The sequence below is a fragment of the Lytechinus variegatus genome, chromosome 3, assembly GCF_018143015.1.
Source record: "Lytechinus variegatus isolate NC3 chromosome 3, Lvar_3.0, whole genome shotgun sequence".
NCBI classification, from domain to species: Eukaryota; Metazoa; Echinodermata; class Echinoidea; order Temnopleuroida; family Toxopneustidae; genus Lytechinus; species Lytechinus variegatus.
Window position 1 is genome coordinate 58,414,468 of NC_054742.1, and position 18,303 is coordinate 58,432,770.

General features: G+C 35.8%; 1 protein-coding gene across 3 annotated transcripts in view; it reads right to left on the reverse strand.

Moving 5' to 3' along the window:
- Positions 1-17,576, reverse strand: part of LOC121411486 (E3 ubiquitin-protein ligase MARCHF8-like) — a 28,732-nt gene extending 11,156 nt beyond the window's left edge. Inside the window, exon 1 of one of the 3 annotated variants that reach the window (XM_041604251.1) lies at positions 17,479-17,576. In XM_041604251.1, coding sequence (XP_041460185.1) covers positions 17,479-17,523 — 45 coding nt within the window. In that variant the 5' untranslated portion in view covers positions 17,524-17,576. Of the gene's footprint in view, positions 1-3,370; positions 3,534-14,360; positions 15,133-17,478 lie in introns of those variants that run through there. The other 2 variants (XM_041604250.1, XM_041604252.1) reach the window with 2 other exon arrangements.
- Between the last annotated feature and the right edge of the window lie 727 nt (positions 17,577-18,303).

Genomic DNA, 18,303 nt, shown 5'->3' on the forward strand with positions numbered 1-18,303 from the left:
CCCGGAAACAGACTCACTTCCTATACAAATACAACAGGTGATTTCTGGTAAAGAATACGTCACTCTACTAAAAAAAAAAGTATTTAACTTAGTAGAAATAACCATGATGTTGAATCGATGATCATACACAAAGTGATCAATGTCCTCGCGCTCCTTCTCTCAATTTTGCCTTTACCTTTCGTCCCCCCCCCCCCCCCTCGCTCAGTCCCCTCCACTTTTTCTCTTCCACTGCTTATATAGGCATGTCCAAAATTATTCAACTCCTTGTTAAAATCAAGTATCGAATTGAATTTATTTTCATACTTCACAAAAATACAGCAAAATATAATAACACAATACAAGAAACACATTTGATTATATACAGAATACAGCGAAATGAGCGAAGCGAGCGAACAAAAAATGACAATTTTAGGACAAAAAAAATCAAATTTGTGATAAAATTCACAGAATAGTATCATATTTTACCCTCTTTCTTCCCTTTCCTTCTTTTCTCTTATGAGCTATTATTTTTTTTCTTCGTCGTAAAACCTTTTGGGTTCCATGGCCATCACCATATCTTACGCCAACGGGGATTTTAAAAACCTTTCACGAAGGTTCAACGCCTTGCCAGCTAGTTCACACGATGTAGGTCGATATAGATGGGTATGAAATACATCATTATTTGCACATCACAAACATTTTAACCATCACGTGGAGTGGCATCGTTGAACCAAGATCGTGATTATATGTTAATCATGTTAATGTTTAATCGTTACCAGTATGATCGCTAGAGGTCGACCACGGGACATGCAGAGGAAGAGAGAGAGCAGGGTTGGTTGGATACCCAGGTTTGGATAGAGATACAAAGAATGAGGAACAGAGAGTGAGAGAAAGAAGAAGGAGGGAAAGAGAGAGAGAGGAATATATAAAGACAGAGAGATAGAGGGGGTGGGAGTGAGAGATCCACACAAAGAGATGTGAGAAACAAGGGGTGACTGCCGACTGGCGTTTTTTAATTAAAGATTTAATTTCCGCCAAGCGAAACTACAACATTATTACATCAATATAACCTGTACGCTTACGGTTTTGTCAAATATCAGGGCGATTTTATATTGGCCTATTTTCATTATTCCTCAGACCGTTGGTAAACAAAGAGCGATAAAAGTATATTGCTATCGTCATGCAGCTACAGTAGCTGGTAGCTCTACTAGACCATTAGACGTCCTTTTAATGACCATGAGAGCCTGACGAAGGTGAACGATGATAATAACAAATAATAATCATTTTGACGATTTATACAACGTTGTCACATTGGGACGACATCTCTTTATATTAACCATAGGCAGATCCATGGGCAAAGCCATCGTGGTCCTACTTCGGTAACACAAACAAGGCGACAATAAGAGAAAAGGGACAAGGAGAAGTATTTTTCAATATCAATTCGCGCTTCGCGCTCGCATTATTTGTTTACTGCGTGCGCTATGTATCGTGCTAGTGCTCATGAATTTGTACAATATACTAATACCTCTTAAATGTTCACTTTTCAGGACGGTATGGTCTTAAATTTTAATAAAAACTGTTATCATCCACAATGGAATAATCTACATGGACTGAAAACGAAATTACTTCCCAATCAACAAAGAGTATTAACAAACAAAGATGGGTATATAGACCAATCAATCTAATTTTCAATATCAAACAAAGTGATGCCGTCAACCAGAATATTAGTATATTGCTTGGTATTGATTTTTATGCGGGTTAAACAGCTGGTTAAACCATATATGTGTGAACGTGTATTTGGTTGAGGAAGTGTTGAGAAATCTTTTTCCTTTCAAAAAGTATTCCAAACAATCAAATTTTGTAATTTCATATTTAGGGATAGAAACACCGATACAATACCAGTGTATCGGGCTACAGTATAATATATCTGGGCAGTGTTTCATAAGAAGCTTCCTCAGTGGGTTTTTTTTTTACCAACAAATTAGCTCTCAGCCAATCAGATGCAAGGATTTACAGTAGCTTATAACATCCAGTTTGTCGGTGAAAATCACTGACAAATATTTTCATGAAATTAATTAAGCACATTTTCTGAGTAACTTTAAACTGGTTGAAGTAAAGCAACTCTCAACTAATGAGACTACTAAAGTGCATCAAATATCAAATTAGTCCTTGAACATGTTGGTTAGAATTTCAATGGGCAACTCGATATTTTATACTCCGACTGTCAATGTTTATGTTGATCGTATTCCGCATATGAGGTCGATAGCACATATCAAATTCAACTATTAATTTTGATTAAGTACATTTTCCCTTGAAAACTGGCATCATTACGCGGTTGGCTATGCTTATGGCTTAATAATGGCTTACCAAGGCATCATGAGCCAAACATTCTTTGAGGGAATTTGCTCACCGTGCACTAAGTATTATGCTGATGCGTGTTTATAGACCAACATAACATGCATGTATACCCAGTATTTTTTTAGTATTTTGGTTTGTTAAGTGGGCAAAGCGAGTGAGGAAAAGGGCCATCTTTATATAACAGATAAAAGAGCCCTTAGCATAAAGTAAGACATGGCGCGGAATAGCAATGAAGGGATGATATGTATTTTTACAATAAGGAAAAAAATAATCAGACCTCATTTCTTAATTGAAAGCATCAATTCCAATATTATTGTCCCCTCCCCCCTCATAAATATATATTAAACCTTGCCCTGAAAAGAATTCCCCGGAGGAAAAATGGAAAGTGTCTTTTTTCAAAATGAAATGTGTCCTATTTCAATATGAAATAGCCTGTTTGAAGTGAAATATAATACATTTCAGGTAAGAAAATCACAAAAACTTTGGCTTGCGCTTCGCGCTCTCATCAATTATTGTTATTAGTAAGGTATTGATAATGGTCATTTCAACAAATGCTTTGAATGTCCAGTTTACAGGTTGGAGCCGATTATCCAAAAAAAAATTTGGTTAGCGTTTTTCGCTCGCATCAATTATTGTTTAGTAAGATACTCATTCTGTTCTTGCAAAAAAATGCTTAGAATGAACAGTTTTCAGGTTGGAATATCAACAATTTTCAGCTCACGCTCGTATTATTCGAGTCGCATCCTGTACCAAATGAATTCCTTTACAGGTTTTATTTTATGGTCAGTATATTAAAATTTTCAGCGCTCGTGTTAATGTTAGATACACATCTTTTTCATGACAAAAAAACTGCTCGGAATGTTTAATTTTCATGTCTTATTGTATGAAATGTAAAAAAGTAAATATGTTCCGCCGCCCCTGATTGAACGACAAAAAAACATTGATTACACGCATAAATAAAAAATGATTTAGCAACCGTCGTCCCTCGCAGTTACTGAAAAATAAGCCAAATAAAACAAGAAAGAAAACTTACTTCCATGTACATGATGTATGAAACCAATCAAAACCTTATAAACTCCCCGAGCGAGACTCTTTCCTATCAATCACCGCTATGAGAATTAAATGCCAAAGCAGCCGGCGTAATAGGCTCTATTAAAGATCACATTTAATAAGTAATCGTTCCCTCGGTGATACCTATTACACATGCATCACATCTATAGCAATGTACTCATCATGACCAATTAGTAAATCGAGATAAGACTTTTCACGGGTTGTGCGTGTGAGATTTAATTTCATAGAGGAAATCGGGCCGGAAGAGGAGCCCATACTCTCACTCCATAAAGCTCTCTTTTTCCTTTCAATTTTATTTAGAAATAAGAAAGAAGACATGGCAGTTATGTTAAATTGCATGTTCGATGAGTGATATGATGATTATAAAAACAGTTAAAGGTAAGCTAACAAAAGCTGAGAAAAGGGAAATAAAGTTTCAGCAGAAAAATGAGAGTTGTGAATATTTCAAGTTTTAATTTCATGACGTGACATTCGGAAAACAAATAAATAAATAAGTTAATAGATAATAAATGAAAAAAATGAATGAATAAATAAACAAAATTAATGAATAGCATTACACGCTTCTAAGAAAACCCTCCATCATTTTCTGACTTTTGGGGGATGGGGAGGGGAGGGATCCGTGAGATCCAGCAATGTCAGTTTGGGGCCAAGAGCCAAGCGCTTAGTGCATCATATTTACGTTTCATGTTGACTTTTTAAACAACTTAGTTCAAATTTAGACCCTATTTTTTTTTTACAAATTATAATAACGGAATAAAGTAATGACAAACTCCCCCTTTCTAAAGAGACAATATAAACATTATAAGCCCGAGCAAGGACGTAATGACGTGGGTGAAATTTTTAGCGAATAATTCAATTATCAATACACCCCTGCTCTACAACTATTTATTTACGTCAATAAAATACCAAGTACCAGCAATTTATATGTGTTATGTCGCACAATGTAACTGCGGGCAGGGTGTACAATTTCCAAATCATACACAAAATTCATGTTGCATATCACAAAGAGGAATATACACACACAAAAAAATCATAGACAATTAATCTTTCCTGCATGCCTTCGCTATCGAAAGCACAAAACAAACAGCATGCTCCAACGAGATAACGAGGCAATAAATAAGATTTATAGAGAAGGAAATCGATCTACATTTCGTTCCACCCCATGCACTCCTTATAAGGTGATTGTACTTTACGGAAACTGTCACACCAGTAAAGCCGACTCCAGACCGATCAAAGTTATTACCTTATTATCAATGGCATACTATCGGTCGGTTTGGAGTTGGTTTTCATTGGTGTGACTGGATGTAGCATTAACTGCGCAGGACGGCAAACGGTCCCTGACATTTTGTTATTCATTGGAAGGGCTGATAACCTAAATGTTATTTTTTAAAGAAATCGAATAAAATTGAATGATAATGATACAAATCAGTGCTGTTTCCGCATAGCCTCATGATTTATTAGGAGTGAGGGGTGGCACCAGCTTACCCTTCAAATACAAATATCCCTTTGAGTGTTACAACCCCCCCCCCTCCTCCCCTTCTCAGGGAGTCAAGGAACAACCCCTGTCAACTGTGCAACACTTCGAAACTATAAATATCGAAAAAAGGTGTAATACATAAGAGGTCTTTACAGATCAGTGCTCCACCCGAATCATTTATTTAAAGTGGCATGAAAGTTGGCTTCATCTTTATTTATAAGGTAATAATCATCAATATAATGTAACTTATTAGGATAATTTAAATGAAATGCAAATTTATAAAGCTAGAAAATACACGTGTAGACCTATTGTGATTGATATCGTGCGGGATACTTTCAAACTTGGCGGCACCAGGGTATGTTTTAAAGGGGGGGGGGGCTAGGTGAACTATTAATATGACGTCATTTTCCGTATAAATTGAAAAACAAGGCTAACATACAGTTTCCCGACCCAGACCTCTCTAGTGATACTAAACTTTCTTTTTTTTTCTTCTTCTTCCTCATTTCTAACTTTGTTTAGGTATTCTTTTTTTTCACCACTGGAAAAAATAAAGGGGGCGATCACCCCCTGCCCCCCACCCCCCGGAGCACCGCCTCAGCCTGTCTACCAAGGTTTCTTCCATTGTCCTCACAAGACCTCAACCATGAAGTTGACCTGTCATCTTATGAATCATCATCTTAATCTTACAACCGCAGTCAAAGGGAGCAGTCACACCAAAATAAACCGACCAATGATATGTCATAGGAAATAATGTAATATCTGTGGTCTGCCTGGGGAAAGTTTGACCGATGTGACTGTGGTATTAGTCATGAGTGGGTTGCCTCTTCTCGACGGGAACTATGCAGGAAATATATCAACAACAGACCTGTACATTCAACAATCAAAATAAAAACCCAGACTGTACGTATATACACGGTGATCATGAGGACAGGGGTCTGTAACGCAAAGCTTAGCAATGATCGTAGAACGTTTTTTCTACGATCGATTGCATTGACTACAATGTACAATCAATCGTAAAAATCAAGCGTGCGATTAATCGCTAGCCTTTGTGTGACGGGACCTAGAACTGGTTAAGGCCAACAAAAAAGAACATTAAAGTTCTCACAACCTTGACCATTATGTTGACTAAACAAGGCCTAACATAGTATATCTCGATTTGGCCTGTATGGTTTTGAAAAAAATAAATGAAATAAAGTTTTATATGAGTTCTTAACCCTATCAGTATATGTACTACTAAGTTTGTTTTTTTTTCAAATTCATTCATTGCAACAGCCAGCACAGATAGGCCTATGAGAAATCTTGTAGCTAATACATGGTCATTTTAACTAAAAATATTTTTCAAATGTTACAGGCTACACTTCATACATCAGATGGGTGATATTTCGTTAGGCCTATACGTTTGGGAGCAAACCTCTTTTCCACAATCAATATTAGTTATTACCTTGATTTTCTCCAACATTGTTACCACTCATATGTTAATCCAAACACAAACCCCCAAGCACACCCTCACACAATTAAACACATTACTAAAAATAGTAACTTTTCACCCTCCCCCCCCCCCCCCCCCCCTCCTCGTTGGTATTCCCGACATGAGTCCTTAGATAATAAGCCAAATATTCTGTGTGCTGTCAACTCTCCGGTATATTTTTCCAAGATTGTCAGTCACCGGGGCGCTTCAGAATCTTTTCTTGAGAGCATTCCATTCATGCCTGTCATGCGGGATGATGTGGGATAGGGGCAGCGCTACAGTGCATGGGGGTGCAGAATTGTGACCGCCCCACCTCTATGATTTTCAATTAGTGGGAAATGAGGGTGAAAGGGAAGAAAAAGACGAAGAAAAGGGAATAAGAGGTTTATAGAAAATAGAGGTCTGGATAGTGTAACTCTTTATTACCCTGTCAACCTCTGTTGGTGAACAGATGCCCCCCCCCCCCATTAAAATACAATGATGCCGCCCTTGAGATGGAGTACCGTTTTCATAGGGAAGGGGGCATATAAAATCCTTAATGCATTTCATTGGAGAAGATGACCAACAACTGTATTATTTGGATTGGATTATTACACACATTCCTTACATCTCATTTACTGTTTGATATTATATGCACCACCTTCAAATTTTATGTAATTGTCGTAGGTAGATCTCACAGAAAGTTTGGAGACAATGAAAAGAGAATATAAGATTCCGAATTCCAAGGAGAAAATTGCTATAAAAAAAAACGTCATCAATGATTTGCTTGAAAATCGGTGGCAACTCGCGATAAACTGCAAGTTTAGTGAAAAGAGTTATCTAACAGCAAGGTCAATCTGCGATTTATTGTAAGAGAAGTCTGTCTTTAAAACATGTCTCTTTCGCTGCATGTGACTTCTTTCAGAAGTTTCCTTGAAAGAAACGACGTCCACGTGACTAAACAATTGCAGGTTATTGTCGTGTACTTAGTTTACAGTGTTTCGCATCCTTAACAAGGCCGTATATATATCGTATCATGATAGGCAATTTTTATTGAAAATTGTTAATAATGCAAGGCCCCCTTTCTCGCCTTCAACACGAAAGAAGACGGTGATAAATAAATCTATAACGAATTCCTATATAGGCCAAGGCAGGTCTAGTTGCATATTCCTAAGCTAATTCATCAGAATAGTTTTATTCTACTGAGAGGAGAATTATAAATAAAGAAGCAAGTGTTAAATTTGTGATGTAAATTTCCTATTCACAATGTTTATAAAACAAAAATAAGATCGTTCGCAAAAGTTAATTTTAATATTTAAGGGGGAAATAATATCATAATAGACTCTCATGAAATACGTTCTCTACGGTCGAAGAGGAATTCATTGAAAAAAGACTATTTCTTCCGACATTCGTACTCACATTAACACAATTCATATGCTTTCAGTTGGCTTGAAGCTATTCCTAAATTAAGTTGGTTCTTTTTCCCAAAAAAAGGAGGACAAAAAGAAAAAAAAACAGCCGGGTCACCCCCATCGAACCCCAACTATCTAGGGAAGTGGTTGGCCTCTCTAATCAATTTGCAAGTACAAGCCAAACTTCTATTAGTCCCCTTCTCCGTGCCAATCTTGTTCTGATTACGCCACTTATCACGCGTCCTCACTTGTCAGGAGAAGGAAGTCCGGGGCCTTTGAGCTGGATGACAGAGACAATTTCTTTTCAGAAGTATTCATTTATGGCGTTCAATAAACAGCGCGATATGAGTTATGACAAGCGCACACTCTGACCCAAACCATGATCTGACCTGCTTCGAATTAAGAGACAAGTACTTTTTTAAAACCTCCTCGGAGGGAGTACATAAAATTCACTATACAACGAGTGACTTTTATTTGTTCTTGAGTGAATTTCACCCTTTTTATGTGAGATATTCAAGCTAGATTTTATACTTGGAAATATTTCTTGTCAAACGCAACAATCAATGTGCTACCTTTTTCGTTTCTTCCTCTTTTGTTTTCTTCGTAATATACGCACATAATATTAAGTACCCAATTATGTTTTACATTTTTAAGGAGACTCGACACTTTATAAGCATTGTATAGGACCCCACATTTCCAATTCCACATGCTCCATTTTATATTGCTTTTATTTACAACGTCAATCCGTTCATTTGTATCTGATTTACATTAACTTGTTATACAGTACATCATTTTGATTGGAAATGAAGTAAAGAACCTCTGAATCTCTGTCGTTCATTATACTATTTTTCTTTTATAAATGCTCCATGGGGAATTATGTGTCCAACCAACATTGGGCATTTCTTTTGGGCATTTTCATTTATCCAGTGTGATGAAAATTTTGCCCATTCTAAAGTAATTGTTGCTTATTTTTTAACCTTATACTAGACAATGTGCTTCTCGCATTGGGTAAAATACTGCCCAAATTTGCTGGACACATAATAACCCTCGTGCTGGTTAAAATTTTACCCAATACTGTTTACAATGTAACTATACCGCGATACCCTGACCCGCCGATGATCTGACCTGCTTCGAAGAAAACGCATTGAATAAATATTTGTTTGCCGTTACCCGACCGACAATAGTAAAACCTGCCGACTTTTTTTTTTTTACAAATATCGTTGATAAAAGTTGACCAGAAGATGAAGAAGAACTTGTCCATAATTATTGTGAACAGAAGACGCTTATTATGCCCGAATAGCCCTCTACTGTATAATAGATCTAGGAGCTCTTTCATAAAATAACAAACAATAGACCGACCGGTCCTATTTTTTCCTCCGTTACGACAAACAATTTTTTGTTTGTCCTCAGTATAATTTCATAACTTCTTTGTATAAGACCGAAAGCTTCAGTCCCTGTTTCGTCTGTTGTTCCGCTAGACAACATCGTGCTTCACCTCCTTATACATTTACCATGTTTACAGGTGGAGAAAGTAAAAAGTAAAAAACAAAATGTTTGAAAACTTCTCCAGATATTTCCCCTTAATGTAATCTCGTATTTTCTTTCTTATTCACAATTCTCTTTATATTCATATATGAACGATCTCGTATGACCGTTTGCAGTGCTAACAAAATGGTTATGAATCATTTAAATTTATTCAACCACGCACATCCGAACAAAATTGTCAAGTATCTATCTTCCTTCTCTTAAAACCATGGTTAAGTATTCCCTAACGCAGCGTTGCAATTTTGGTCACAAAATAGTCGCGTGACTCTTACTACTAGTTAAAAGAGCGCATTTATGAAACAACAATGGATATATTTTTATATTTTGAAAATGAGGGCAACGGACTTTGCCCAATGACCTCGAATTTTGTTACCCAATAGTTAGGTTAATTCATACAGTTGGGCAATAATTCCCCCCCCCCCCCCATGTAACAGACAACACGACCTATCGTTAAAAAAAATGATCAATGGGATTGGGAATTGATTGATTGATTGCATTTATTCTTTTTCATTCCAAAATATAACAAAAGTTACAATGTAAGGCAAAACACTAAAATATAATATATAATATAATATTATTATCCAACGTTGAGTCAGATTTACCCAATGTGAGTGTATGGATGAGAAATCAACCAACACAGGTCGGGCAATAGATGCCCAAAATTTGATGTAAAGCATTGGACCCATGGGCCACCCGTTGGCTAAGAGATGGTTTTAAAACCAACCAAATTCAGTGTTCCTTTAAAACGTTTCCTCTGTCCAAAATAACCGTCCGTCCGAAAATGTTATACATCTTGGTCATTACGAAGGAATGAATAACATTTGCCAATATTTATTTCCATGTTGCCTTGAGACGATAATTACATTATGTCACATAATGAGAGATGTTGTCCTTAGCCAGCGCCTGTTCACACTCTGCCAGAATTATTATCTCATCTACCATATTGTGATATAACCATCTAATCATGGTAATCACTGCATAGGTCCCGTTAGAAAAAGCTCAGTAACAAATGTTGAGCATTTTTTTACGATTGATTGCATTGACGATAAAATACAGTCAGTTGTTGATATATCAGTCGGCCGATCTGTCGCTAAGTTTTGTGTTGCCATGGTTACGGGACCCGGGATAAATATGAGGCATGAACTGTCCCTTTATCAGGTCTACACCCCTTGGTCTACCTTGCTTTTGGAAGTATAACCAGTTCGTCTATATCTCTTGGTCTAATATACAGTACATTTTGATTTAAAATACTTCTTACCTTTATGATTTGTATAAAGTTCACTTGTAAAAGTTGCTTGTTCATTTTTGTGTACAAATTATATACATAACTCCTTATGATTATGGCATTGTTTTGATTAAGCTATATTGTTTGTGCTTGTAATATTTTTTTGAATATTATTATGAGAATAAAAACTTACAAAAATCTGAAGAAGAAATATCATAAGTGAGCTACAGTGCGTCTAAAATCCATCAATTTTTTTTACAAATAAACTTTTAGTTATTGTATGAAAAAGAAATCATCACTCATGATGAAAACACTTTATGTGCACGCCTAAAACAAACAGGAACTAGATACCCATTCATAATTATGTTTTGGTTCATAGAGTTGTTATGCATATGGCATAACTCCAACTGTTTATCGATTGCAATATACATGTACATACATGCCTTCTGCTCTTAATCACAATTTCATGAGAGAGCACAACTGATCAAAACTCGGAATAAGTCCAATCAAAATGAATGATTCTGTATGCATGGTATATGGGAAAAACAAAAACCCACAAAGTCGAAATGAAATCAAGAATTACATTCAATACAATATACAATGTCATATGATTAAACGAATACAGTTTCGTAGAAATGTATATTATATGGGCCTGTGTAATGTTACAGAAATAAGATTTTCGGTAATACATTAATCAATTAATTAAGACGGACATTTTATTTGATATAACGTGCTTCCAATGATTTTTATAATTATGTATTCGACTTCAGAGAACACTGTAACTTTATTATAATAAGACTTGTATAGCGCACTTTCCATTTTGATTGGATGCTCAAGACATAATTATCAGCAATAACGGGGGGGGGGCGAGGGGTGGGGGTCCAACGGTATTCTTTACATTTAAAAAAAGTAAAATATATAAGCAATGTCAAGTTTGACTGCGTGCAAAGCAGATGTGTCTAGACTTGACATAATCAAATTACGATCGTTTAAACGGAGACGTTTTAAAAACTGAGCAGTATCAATGCATCTCTTTCACACTATATCATCATTACCTTGGCAATTCATCAACGGGCATCATGGAATGTTGGTCTATTTTTAAACCATCTACTACTCGCTTGCACGTGTTCAGACTGACTAAAAATAAATCTCAGCACGTCGCTATATTGCAGGTCTCAATCCAAGGAATTAACCAACACGAGAAGTTAGTGCAAGTAAAAACACTTTACACAACCAGCATGATACAACCTTGTTTAAGACCAAACTTTTAGAAATTGTCAATGTCTCATAATTGGGCATTGTTGTTTTAGTTATTTTCATATTTGTTTAAAATGCAGATAACATATTATTAAACCATGTTGTACTATTATTCATACATGATTTTCATTTTATTTTTTACTGAACGTGGATGCTTTTTTAATGCGTTTTTATCAACATTATTACATGAAATAATAACTTTTCCTACAAAAGATGCGAGCGAGTGAAACGAGCGTGCAAACATTTATCTTTTCATTACAAAAATATATTTTTATAGATATTCAGAAAATGATGTAACATTTCACTCTTTTCCCTTCCTTTCTCGTTTTTTTTTGGGGGGGTGGGGTGGGTCTTGGTCGTGAAACTTTAATGGGTTCATGGCTCCAAGGCCCATCTGTACGCCAGTGGGTCATAATACTGAGATCTCAAAGTGTGATGAAATTACAATTTCTATATCATAGGCCAATTAAAAATAAAAAGTCACCAAATGTTGCTGAGGAATATCCAAGAATCATTAACCTTTCAATGAAAGTCAACGCATCTCCGGTTCTCGTACGTGTTTGTTTCCCTATACCTTTTCAATGAAAAGAAAACACATTTATAATATTTATATATATATATATTAGGGTCACCTTTTTCGTTATGACCTAAGTGCTTGGCTATCATGAAATCGACACGACTGTTTGTTTTTCCCAATTCCTCATGACTTTGAAAGCGGAAGGAAGATGGCACTTAAAGGTGTCCTATGTCCTTTACCTGAGAAACCACACTGATCTATATCCTTACTGAATTTCACCAACATATTCCTTAAATCTGACTTGGATGCATACATGTAAGGAGGAAATTAGATTTGCAGTCAGGCATGCTTTACAACATGATATATTGTTTGTACTATTTCCAGAACAAAACATGTTATTCGTGTGGTTTAACATCATATAACATAACATCGTCAATAAAATTAATTAGCACTAGCCAATTAACTTGTTAACAGGAGCAACAGCCTTCAGCAGCTCATTATGACGGATTTTCATTAATTCTGCTGGCACATTTATTCTATCCATATCATTGTAAAATTTTCAGAAAAAAATAGATCTTCTACAGCTTTTACAATTTTACAGTTCATGTTTACGGTTATAATTATCAAATTAAGACCTGAACAAATAAAACACAATTCTCAATTTTTTTTATAATAATCGGTTCCGTAATGATAAAGCCAAGTGTTTACAAACTGCGAAAGTCACACCACGAAATCATGACTAAACCGACCGACGACATGCCGTTCGAAAATAAAGTAATAGCTTTGGTCAGTCTGGCGTCAGTTTCCTTCAGTGTGACTGTAACATTGTAAATCAGTGTCTCAGTTGCAGTGCCCTTCTCAAAAGGAAGGGATCAAAACATTAATCAATGGAAAATATAACAGAAATCAAATCAAAGAATACAAAATAAACATAAGTAAGGTGAGATTCAGAAAATTCAATTCAATTTCAATTCAATTCAATTCGGTTTATTAAATACAAAACAGGATACAATGCTGTAGTCCGAGGACTAATTGTGCAAAGTTTACATTGAATATTATTTACATTTGAAGATTGTATATACACTTAAAAAAAAAATAAGTGAAAATGATGGCGTACGAAAGCATTACTTTCACACTGAATGCAAGTATATAGTTATCTCATAATAACAAACATAATTGATCACTGCATGTCCTCTGTCCTCACTTTTCCATATTTGCCCAAAATTGCTTTTTTAAAGCAATACTCGTCCGTATACGAGAATATGGGAAAACAAATGAAAACATGTGAAAGTTCAACCCGATATATATAGCTGTTGTGTTCAGTAATGACCTTGATCGTAATATATACATGGTGATTATATACCACAGAATGTATACAGTCATGACTCACTCTCGGTAAACATAGTGTGTCACACAGACATTAATTCCGGTTATTAATTACCCACTTCACATCGAGTATACACAGATATACACCATACTTATTGAGTATAGGACTATTATGAAACAATAGAAATGTCATTGGATGATTTAGCAGAAAAGCAAAGCAACACAAAACAAAAACAATGGTACTTGATATATTTCTATCAATGACGAAATCAAACTGAAAACTGACGCGTTATAGGTGACGATTTGGAATTAAGTTATGTGTTCTCTTTATTATTCACAATTTTGTTAGTTATACAATAATGTAAGAGCACGGTATGATGTACAATAAATTGATTTCGTCGTCAACTGGACGTTGTGTGACGTGCGCCTATCATCCAAGCTATTGGGAAAGTCGCGAATTGATACAGAGGTTCGAGGTTCGAGCCCCGGTCACGTCATTATGATGGTGACGTTAAGGATTGGTCCCAGACGTAAATTATTATAGATTGATGCATGTCAGTAAAAATGCAACTACAAGTATATACAAACATACATTGTTTTACGAAATATGAATTCAATTCCAACTAAGACCATCACAGCAGCATTTTTGTTTACTTCCAACTTTTGATAAAACTTTCATTTTTCTCTCACTAAAGAACGGCATGATGACATGACTTTCAAAATGATATTTTATCTGTTATACTTACAAAGGAAGGCAGATGCGGTGATATGAAACTGCTTAAAGAATCTCTCCATTTCCTTGAGTTTGGTTTCTCAAAGTGAGTTTGAGCCATGCTGATGAATAAAAGCTAGATGTGTCCTCTTTTGTGGAGAATACTTGTTCACTTATGACACATTGATGAAGTTTAATAGAGATGAAACAATAGTAGGCCTATATATTTCGTGATGCTCAAGGTAGATTTAAGAATGTCCAGGTTAAGGTCAAAATGTGCGGTGCGTTTCAGTGCAATTCCTCACCGCAAACCAACTTCAAACACGCGGAGTGATGGATGAACTAAAGGGGAGGGGTTCTAGGAGAATAATTTATATAACACTTTGTCACGCTTCAAACGGACGCATGTGACGTGCACAGGCCACAAACCTGGGAAAATCTCATACCGACCCTCGACAAAAAGAGAAATGTTTATTTATTAGTGAATGAGCTCCAGACAGATATCATAAATGAAAGCTTGTTGTTATATTTGCTCTCCCACTCCACGAGTTGCATTCATGCGAGGGTCGCAATTCTGTCATGTTCACACTATTCATACGAAACGCTGGACCGTGACAGAGCCGTGATTCTCCGCATCGTGTGACCTCTAGTGGGAGAATGACTTTCAAGACTTCGAAAAGAACCTTTGAGGATGGAAAAATCGGAACGTGAAGCAGGAATCGTCGAGAAAATGTTTTAGAAAATGAATGGCAGGAAAAACAGCGTCGCTCGCTTGACTAGTCATGAAGCGAGTGCGAATATTATCCGGTATGTGATATACTAGTACTCGGCAACATGGCAAGTAACTTTGATTCACCGCTCTCCTGTATGACGTCACATCTACATTAGCCAATCACGTTCCGTCATCGCATGATGACAACTTTCATTAGATCATCCATACTTAGTTAGAGTTTCGATTTGTAATTTGTAATTATTGCCATCATTTGATTTTCATGCAAGAATGGATCTACAGTCATGTAACTCATTTAAAGGTATTGTTTAACTTTGTGAGCAGCCGATTTAAACTATTCTCAAACCAAGATGAAACATGTGTACAAGTGCATGTATTACACCTAATAAACCCTGAAAACAACCATTATTGAGAATGAAAAGCTAAAACTACAAGGCAAACCCCGATAATATGTAAATAGGCGTCTTATAGACACCTAAATAGTACACATAAGTGTATGGGATGAAATTAAGATGGTGTTTCTGGTCACTTTATATTTCAATTTTTGAAGCACTAAATAATTATTTTCGAACGCAATTTTTTCCGGGCTTCATTTTTGTAACATATCGCAGACACAGGTGACAAGTGTGACCTTCTAGCTCAGATTTTTTTAAAGTCAAACCAATGTTAACCAATCACTTTAAGATTTTTGTCCAAACGTTGGTCAATGTCTCTTGATTAAATCCAACACGATACCCCCCCCCCTCACACATACACTCTCAGACATGTATGTTCAACCAACATTGATTCAGACCAAACTTTGGGGGTTGGTTAAAAACAGTATGGTCCATGGCTAAAAAAAAAATCTGAGAGTGCATGATTATAGCATGTATTTGAATACGAGCCTATGGTGAGTGGTTTGGGGTCATGTATGCAATAAAAATCATTGGCGTCGAAAATTCATTTTATTAGAAAAGGCTGTTTTTTCCTACAAGTAACATTGGACATTCTGTAGATCTGTTTTGTTTAATGCTTAAATCCATGCAGCGAGTGTCATGGCAATTTTCATTCATCTTCTAATTCATTTTCATGAGTTTGGATTCTTTGTTCAAATCCGAACGAATTTTCAGTCTTGTGATCCCCTATAATGCTAATGGAAGCCCGATCGTCAAAGGAAGATATTATTGAAAGAAAAGATTTATATATATGTTTATATAAGTTTTATTAGAAGCTCATGGAGAATACAATAACAGAATTCCTGGAATACTGGTAATGAGCCCATACCGCTTTAAATTTATGAAACAAACATTACAACAACAAAAAACTTTAGATACTCTTTTATAGTCGGTTGATGAAAAAACATATTCATACCAAAATATAGTTCTATTAACTGAAATAGATTCGTAAAATGCAGGAGTGTTTCAGTTAAGATTAATAATGATACAAATCAGTCAAACATCAAAATGCCGTTATGAAACCGAGACTTCGAATTTTTATGCCTAAAATTCGGAGATAATGGGGGGAAAAAGAGATATTGATCATAATCACGCATGATTACTCCGTCGTATGGCAGAAAAGGTACAACACATCATTTTCTATTTGCACATTGCTTTACTTTATAATCCATGCAGTGTTTGCTGAATTAAATCCAAACATTATATGGCTTCGTTACTGTTACATTCTGTGTTTTTTTTTATCCGAATCAGATGTATTACTCTTCCCATTCTGCGCTATTTCAATCACCAATCAAAGAAATTAACAATTAATGCGACTATATACATCCAATATTATAAGGTTCGTGCAAAATGGGAGGGGGTCGCGCTATCCCAACCCACCCCCTCCCCTCCCCACCCTAGAAAAGTAAATATAATACTAAAATTGTCGACTTTTTAAATAACCTGGCGGGACGTACGCGGGGCTTGTCTACTTTTGGGCACTTTACCGTTAAATTTTCTGGGAGGAAAATGTCGAACGGTTTTAAGATAATAAGCTTCTTCTCAACCTTTTTATACAACTTGTCAAATTTTTCTAGAGGATACTGTCGACTGGAATTTGACAAGGAGAGAAAAAAAATGTATACGGTCTTGCAAACCATTCATTTTCTTACACATTAATTATGGGCTTTTATTTTGTGTTATATTACAGTACTATCATATTCATCAAAGGAATGCACATGATATTCAAATAATTCAAATCGATACTTCCGTGTTTATCTCGTCTCCACTCTCACAAACAATTAACATGCAACTCATTTCCCGCCATCCTTATGTCTGGGAGAAAGCATGGACCGAACTTCACAACTTTAGCAAATGATATATACTACACACACCTCGTGCATTGAGATTCTCCAACAGTGCAAGGGACCATAAATTTTCTAACCAAATTCGAAATAAATGACCCTTCATTCGCATACGAATAGAATAAAACAGTTAAGGTGGCTTACCAGAATATTTCGGAAATATGAAAATCGTGATGGTATGAATGACATTGTAAAATATAATTCCAGAAGCTCACTACATCTAATGCTGAAGTTATACTGGAAGAGATATCGTTTGGGACCACGTAAAAGAAGACCTATTTAGTCTATCAGCACAGACTTGTATGTGATGGTTCAGCGAGGTGAGGAAACTGAACCAATAACAAAGGGAATCATTTAATCACTGTTAAAAAATCTAAACACATTCAAAGCTCAAGATTAGTTTGGTTCTTGATAATCTCTTAAAACAATAATTCATTAATCATCTTTTGATTAAGGTTCCCCTCTTCAAATATCGTGTCTGAAATCAAAGACAAGCAACTGCGATTAAACCAGACCCCAAAACCGTAGCAGACGACACGATTCCCTTTTCTTTGTTACGACCACTGGACACATGTGTTTTTACAGTTGACTGGAACAAAGAACGCCTGGTGGTGTTGTGCTACAGTTCACTGGGTTGTGAAGGTGTCTCACTTGACACATAAACTCATTGTTAAAGGTCACGAAATCGGGGGGGGGGGGGGACTGGCCCGACTATTTCAGTTTTAAAGATGTAAATTATACAATAAACTAAATGGATGAAAAATCATCAAAATAATGATAATGATAATATTGATGATAATAATGATAATAATAATAACAATAATAATGACAACAACAATAAAAACGATGACGATGATGGTGATGATGATGATGATGAGTTATATATAATCGCTATTACATTGTAGTAATATGATAATGAAGATAAACAAAAATGCAATCGGCAATGGTTTCTGAATATTATCAAATAGT